The 7,363-nt window shown below is 42.8% G+C and overlaps 1 protein-coding gene across 1 annotated transcript; it reads left to right on the forward strand.

Moving 5' to 3' along the window:
- Positions 1–4,795: 4,795 nt before the first annotated feature.
- On the forward strand, positions 4,796–6,161 carry LOC147463222 (uncharacterized). Its single transcript, XM_086528233.1, has one exon. The coding sequence runs from the start codon at positions 5,244–5,246 to the stop codon at positions 5,589–5,591; it is 348 nt and encodes a 115-aa protein (XP_086384359.1). The 5' UTR covers positions 4,796–5,243; the 3' UTR covers positions 5,592–6,161.
- Positions 6,162–7,363: the final 1,202 nt, after the last annotated feature.

Consider the following 7,363-nt stretch of genomic DNA (forward strand, 5'->3'; position numbering starts at 1 on the left):
CTTTGGTCCTTCCCCTGACAAATAAGGCTGTTCCTTTGCCTTTGTCCATTGTCTTTCTGTTGGTTTCTTCAGTAAGAAGACTGCCTTCTACACCTGCTATGGTCAAACCATCTGGAGGTGCAGAATTACTCAAAGCTGTGCGAAAAGTGTCCCAACTTTCCGGCAATGTGATCAATAGGAACATAGCTCTAACAGGTTCATCGAACTTGACACCTTGAGCTGACAACTGACTGTAGATAGTGTTGAATTCATTCAGATGATTGGACATAGGTGTCCCTTCTTTCATCTTCAAGTCAACAAGCTTCTTAAGCCAGTGTTGAAGCTGCACTCTGCTTCTCATAAAGATCACTCAGCTTTGTCCATGCTTCATAAGCCGACATCTCGTCTGCTACATTGAAGTAAACGCTTTCTGCCAAAGTCAGCATAATGGTAGAAAGTGCCAATTCATCCATTTCGCTCCATTCATCTTCGTCCATATCTTCTGGTTTTATCCCTTTGAGATTTATAGGTTTTATCTGCTTCTTTTGTACCAACACATGCCAAATCTGCTTCTTCCACAATGGGAAATTGGTTCCATCCAGCTTCCTGATATTGTAAAGAGCAGTGTCCTGTGATCCAGCCATAGCTACGCTTCACAGTAGTTTACTTTCCTGGGAAAAATTCGGCAGAGTTTCCCCTGTAAACTGACCTCTGAACCAATATCAACCTGTCAAATGAACCAAGATAGCTTCAGATTCTACAGAAATTTCGACAGAGTCTCCTTTGTAAAATGGCTCTGGTGTACTAAAAAACTGACCAAAAACAGCTCAAAAAACACTGTCTCTCTAACAGTGTAAGTTGCGGGTAAACCTGTCCTGCACCTGTACTGACTGTCACTGTCCTGTAAGCATAGACTGCAATAATGCCTCAACGGCAGTAAAGCAAAGATGCAATCCCAACTGTCTAACTCACAGTCAATACATCCTAGCTGCCTATCTAAGGGTGCTCGAGGGATCGCTCCAAGACCTGTATCACCGAAAGGATCTCAACATTCGAGAATCCCCCAGCTCAATAAAACCTCACTCGACCCTCAACAAAGGCTGCAGTAAATCTGACAGTACATAGACTTCCCACAAAGTCATACATCCACAAATTTCCCACTGTATGCTGTAACTGCTGCGGCGGTTGTTTGCTGCGTGACTCACAGCCAACAAACCCTCAACAGACATATATCATCTCTGACAATACATCCCATGTGGAAGTACCTGCAATGTCAGGATGAAATTTGGAATATCAAGCAGCAAACACAAGCTACCTGATGAACTAGTGGATGTCGCCTACAGTGTGTGTGTAGGTGCGCCCGTGTCGTATGTGACACGCCTCCAAGAACTGTGAGCCGTTCTTCGTTGTGTAGACAACCACAAATCAGCACTCTGGAAATGCAAATATCCTCAGCACTTGCAGTCGTAGGCCGAAACCCCAAATTTGCATAGTCCGGATATGCACCCGCCGAGACCACGTAGTCGAAAATGGCCTGTGCAGAACCTTGTCGAAGCCGAACGGTGGCCGAGATGACCTCAGAATGAAATTCTGAGCACACTCAGCGCTTCGGGCCATCCCACAGGATTTGGGGCCATGTCTTCGCCTATCGAATCTCACTCCAATTTGAGCAGGTGACTTTGGCTTCCTGCAATGCTGCCCCGAGCCTTGATCTGAGCTATGATACCAGTTGAAGGAGTACGAGCGGAAGTGCGACGCGAGAGAGAGTGCGAGAAGAAGAGCACGACGATATGGTGAACTCGCTCTACTGTAATGTGTAGAGCATAGTGCGTTCTTATTAGGTTTTAACAAAAGAATATGTGTACATACCTGGCGGCCCGCCCACTTACCTGGGCGACCACATTGGGCTTTATACCCCAATAGACTCTTGGTTGAGTTGGTGGGAGGTATGTATTGCACATTGGGGGAGCATCATGTTAGCAATATAGAGAAGTGATGATGGGGCAAACACTTCAAGAACCAACTTAGCCGAGAGCAAGCATGGTAGTTGGCTTGTAAGCAAAGGGTTCAAAAGAAAATCCTCATTGTATGATGCATGTACTTCATATACGGCAAATGCAATACTACAAAGCACGAAGGCATTTCCTTACTCTCAAGGTAAACATATTGGAAGGGTTACTTCACTAGAGAGGCTCAAGGAAAGAGTTTCCTCTAGTCCAACACAAGTTATAAGAGTAATAAATGAGGCTACATCTGGAACACCCATGTATAAGGCTCGTACCCCAGTTGAAGGAGACAAAGAAATCGTTCAACAAAAGTGAGGGCTATCGATTGTGATTGATGTTTAGGATGAATCGACACATAGGCCAGGGTACAATGCAAATAGACGAAACCGCACAACACACGGAAGGCCAAGGAAGATCATTTTTACGAAAGATTCAGGGTAGTAGATGGGGGTGAGAATTCCAAAGAGAAGACGAAGTTTTGTGTTTTGGAATGAAAGGATAATGAAGCTATGTGGGCAATCAGAAGAACCCCTATCGGTAGTCGTGTGACATGCAGTGACACTCCCAATGGTGAAAAAAAATGTGGACAAAATATTGTGGCATATAGTAAAGGGACTCCTGCACCATCCTTTGAGTTGTATAGAAAACATCCAAATGGGCTATTCAGACAATGGATTTGGTTTTGGCCAGTTGATCTAGGAACAAATCTCACAGATGAAGAAGTTGAGGTACTACTTGAAGGAGGATTTCAAGTGGAGACAGTTGGAAGAGATCGAGAGAGTGCAACAACCATGCCAACTCCTCTTAGGAGTGGAGGTGATTCCTCTTCCGCTTCAACAAAAGCAAGTAACAGTGGTTCAATACTAAGAAATGGCATAAGAGTCAAATTTCGAACTTCCATTTCAAAGGAGGCAGCTAAGAAAATTGGTCTCGCTCTTTGTTTAAAGGCTAAGGGGATTGAAGAGAAATGCATTGTAGACAAAGCACATGTAGTCTTCAAGATTGAGCATCACACAATAGATGGACATATGGGGGTGTATGAGGTGCACATCAAGGATGAACCCTATTGCACATGCCCTGATTTTACCGATAGGGAGGCCAAGAAAAAATCTATTTGGCTTGCAAGCACTTGTACTTTATTTTCTTGAGAGTTCTTGGATTGAGCCAAAATGAAAACATGTTCATACATCAACCCGTGCTAAGCAAAGTACATGTCTACAATGCTCTTAGTTGTGAATGCATATATCCAAACTTAGAGTGAAGCCCAAGATTGTACAATTTTGTGACACATTTTTCGCCATGTATTGTAGCTGGCGAAGTTGATATAGATTGGGTAGGAATTGGACCTTTGGCAAAGATGTTTTGGATTATCTTGGGTTATACAACTTTTAATCTCTCTTTTTGTTAGCACTAATCTTGATGTAAATTGATTTAAGTGTATACTTCTCCGAGAGAGAGAGAGAGAGAGAGAGAGAGAGAGAGGGTCAAGGGAGAGAAAAAAGGAGCAAAAGGGATGGTGATGACGATGTGGGATCGAGCTGTGTTTACCAAGGGAAAAAATCTAAGAGAGAGAGAGAGAGAGAGAGAGAGAGAGAGAGAGAGAGAGAGAGAGAGGGTCAAGGGAGAGAAAAAAGGAGCAAAAGGGATGGTGACGACGATGTGGGATCGAGGTGTGTTTACCAAGGGAAAAAATCTGAGAGAGAGAGAGAGAGAGAGAGAGAGAGAGAGAGAGAGAGGATCAAAAGAGGAAATAAAGTTGAGAAGAGATAAAATAATCTTTTTGGAATCTGCTTGACGGATTCCAAAAAAGCACTTGCCAAAAAATATCCCCCTAGCAAGAGGTAGCTTCAAATTTGGTTTTAGCGGGAGAGAATGAGAGGAGAGAAAGAGATGGAGAAAAAGAGAGAGGGCAGGACACCCCATGCTATAGAAATCAAGGGATACTAATCATTTTTTAAGGTTCTTGTTTATTAAGAATCTAATGTTTTCTTTGTATGGTTTGACTGCTTGCCTTGCATGTCATAACAATAAACAGGTTGACGACGTAGTCTTTACAAAAAAACACTACATTCACAATGCTAAGAATTAGAGGCTCCATATCTTGCTCTTAATCTCTATGCCTATGTTTTAGGATGGACAACATTGACAATGGGGCAAGGAACTACTTTGGTTTTTAATAAATTTTGGAGAGACACAATGCCAAATCTCCACCATACTTCTATATGGCACATATGTAGTTAATGCATCGTATACTATCCTATACGTTTAGCATGTGTATTGTGGTGTGAAGAGTTTAGTTTTTCTTATGGCTCCTTTTGTAGCTTGCCAAAATTGTGTCTTTTGAATTGAAAACCTTCTAAGAGAAATGCTTGAGCAACAAGTTAGTGCTCTCCATTGAATTGAGTATTCCCTTTATGCTTTTGAACCCTTGAGCTTCTAGATTTTTCAAGGAAGTTAGAAACTATATTTAATAGCCGAAATATGTTTGGTAAAGTATACCAAGTACAGTTATGTTCTTGACGTTTCTTTTCTTAGGATGTGGCCACACATGCATCAATTCTCAGTAAGATGTTACTGATGCAACTATGCCAAAATCAACATAGTTACAAGAAGCATTGCATAGTTGCTTGCAAGACAAATAATTGATGCATGTGTGACCATGCATGAGACATAGCTATTTCAAAATGTAACGGATAACTATGCATCGTGTGACTAATGCCTTATGTTAAGAAAATGTGCAGAAATTTCCTTGGTCAAATTCAAGAGTAGCCATAGGACCCGGCATTTGGAAAGTGAGAGAGGAGAAAAAGACCAAAGCTCTCCTTCCCTAGCACCTCAACTTGCATTCCCGACCTCTGCTGCTCGTTCGGCTCTCGAGTCTCGACGCACTGCTGTCATTGGCCCTCATCAGTAGCGCCATCCATCGAGCTAGAGAACGGCAGAAGTGGAGGATGTCGGCCCCGATATTATGGGCTTGCCTGCAGATTTGGGCAAGCTCTGCTTGGCCAAGCTACCTCTGGACGCGGTGGCGCGCTGCCGAGTTGTTTCCCGCTCCTGGGCCTCTGCATCTGCGTCAATACCCTGATGCCCGCCTGCGCCGGCCCCATTTCCTGGCCATCTTCGTGCTGGACATTGAAGATGATCACTACTTTACTTGGCTTTTCCTTTCGCGCCCTGCCCTCCGTACTCACAGTATCCATTCATTCTTCTTGAGGGGTGCTGTACAGGAAAACGGATGCTAATATCTTCACCTCGACGATGCAGGTAATTACTACTGGAGGGCGGGTGCTGCTGGTGAAGGCGAGCTTTCGTCTTGGGGCCGCTGGCGATGGCCAAACGTGTAGTGGAGCTGAGGATGGGTATGGGGAGGGCACATTGTCATGTGCGCCTGGTTCCCTTCAAGGATTCGATTTGTGGCATATACGCTGGCTTACCCCAAAGGAAACTCCATGGAGGCCCATGCATCATGTGGGTCGCTACGGATTTGCTGCTGCCCATGTTGGTAAGCATGTGTATTTTGCTGGAGGTTATGGTTTCATGGCCGCAAACAGTGCAGAGAGACTCAGCTTGGAGACGTGGACTTGGGAGATGCTGCCACCCATGTAAATTGAAAGGAAGTTTCAACCATCAGGCTTGCAATGATGAGGCGCTTTTTTGTGGTAGGAGGCGAGCCCCAAGGCATGTCAAGCACCCTCCCCCAATCAGGTGAGTTCTATGACCCCATAACGAACTCGTGGACGCTTGTGCCGGACATGTGGCCGCATGATCTCTGGTTTACTGGTGGTGCTCCTCAAAGCGTAGCTATCGTCAATGATGTGGCATATGCCATAGACATCAAGTTACAAGCAGTGATGCAGCTCGAGGTGGAGGATCACCCCTTTGTTGTGAAATGGCATGTGGTGAGCAAGCTTCCATGGGCGAACTTGGACAAAGAAAGCTCTTTATGGATGCAATGTTTGGTGAGTGAGGGTAAGGATACGTTGTGGGCCATTCTCAAAAACCGCCGTGATCATGAATGGTTCATCTTTGCTTGTATACCTCACCTTGCAAAACATGGGCTCGTTTGGGAGCGTCTCCCGTTTGTTGTGCCAGCATCATACTAACATATATCATCCACATGCATGGGAGTTTCTATTTAGGAAAGTTTTTTCAAATGGATGGATAGCATTTGGAAGAGATGTATGAGTGAAACAACACAAATTATACTCGAGTATTGAAGTAAATATGCAACCCTATTTGTAGATAAATCAACATGAGGTAAATAAGGAATATCATAATTAAGAACTCTTACCATGTAGTGTGTGAAGTGCTCCGAGTTCCAAACATTTATCGTAGCTTGCTTGAATCTAATGACCTCTTTCTCAAAGTTAGAGAGGTCATTCTTTTGTGAGGACAGGTAAGTTAGGGAGGATTGCTAAGGTTAAAGAAGACTCTAACCAATATCAAGAAGAACAAGTGTGACTTGTAGCTAGCAAAGTGTAGTGACCTTATGCTAGCAATTACGGATTCAGCTAACCATAAAGTGCATAGTGTTTGTAGATAAGATATTTAATTCAAGTCAATCAGCATCTAAGATAGAAAACTTGGACCCATAAAGTAAATTTTTGAGTTTGGAGTCAGGGCAACTTTTTTCTTGTCCTCTCCCAAACTCACAATAGTGAGTGTATTTTGAGCTTTGAGTTATGGCAAGTTTTAATGGTGTATTGCATCAATAAGATGTGCCTTTTATACAGGCTCAACATGACTTTTAATGATGTGGGATATATCTACATCTCTTAGAGTTTCCCTTGGATCACCTGTATAAATTACCCTCTAGTATATGATTTTGCTGGTTTAGATCATCAATTCTTTATGTATGCAAGCTCTAATTAGCGTCAATTTTTGTTTAGTTCTCTTTACTCATAAACTTATGGGTTGCTTGCATGATCCGTTAATATTTGATAGTTGTTAATCAAGCTTGTTCATGTTCGTTGTCGTTGCATAATTGACCTTCCATTGATGTGCTTGCATGAGTTCTAGGTGTAGGTGGAGTTTTGGGCAACAATCGATTTTGCACATATTTACATGTCTTTATTTCAAAGTTTGAGTAGCCATTTCTCAAGAAACACAACTTTATGTACTCAAAAGAATGCTTCTTGACACTACATAAATTCTTTGTTGTTACTTGGAAGACCCATTTTTGACTTTTTGAATTTACTTCCCCCAAGGTGGATCATTCAACCTAGTCATATACCTTAGAATGACCTAGTCCCATATTTTGACAAATACATTAGGGAAAATTTGGACTCAAATTTCGGCTTTGTAAAAAATGCCATGTTAGCATAGAGAGAGATAAAAGAAAATTCAATTGTAAGATCTGCTCTTTGAGTTCATTCTTC

Source organism: Adiantum capillus-veneris, chromosome 2 (genome assembly GCF_014529385.1).
Source record: "Adiantum capillus-veneris isolate H3 chromosome 2, ASM1452938v2, whole genome shotgun sequence".
NCBI lineage: Eukaryota > Viridiplantae > Streptophyta > Polypodiopsida > Polypodiales > Pteridaceae > Adiantum > Adiantum capillus-veneris.

Excerpts from the sequence above, each read along its gene's own strand:
- LOC147463222 (XM_086528233.1), top strand. The coding sequence starts at position 5,244 with ATGCAGGTAATTACTACTGGAGGGCGGGTGCTGCTGGTGAAGGCGAGC.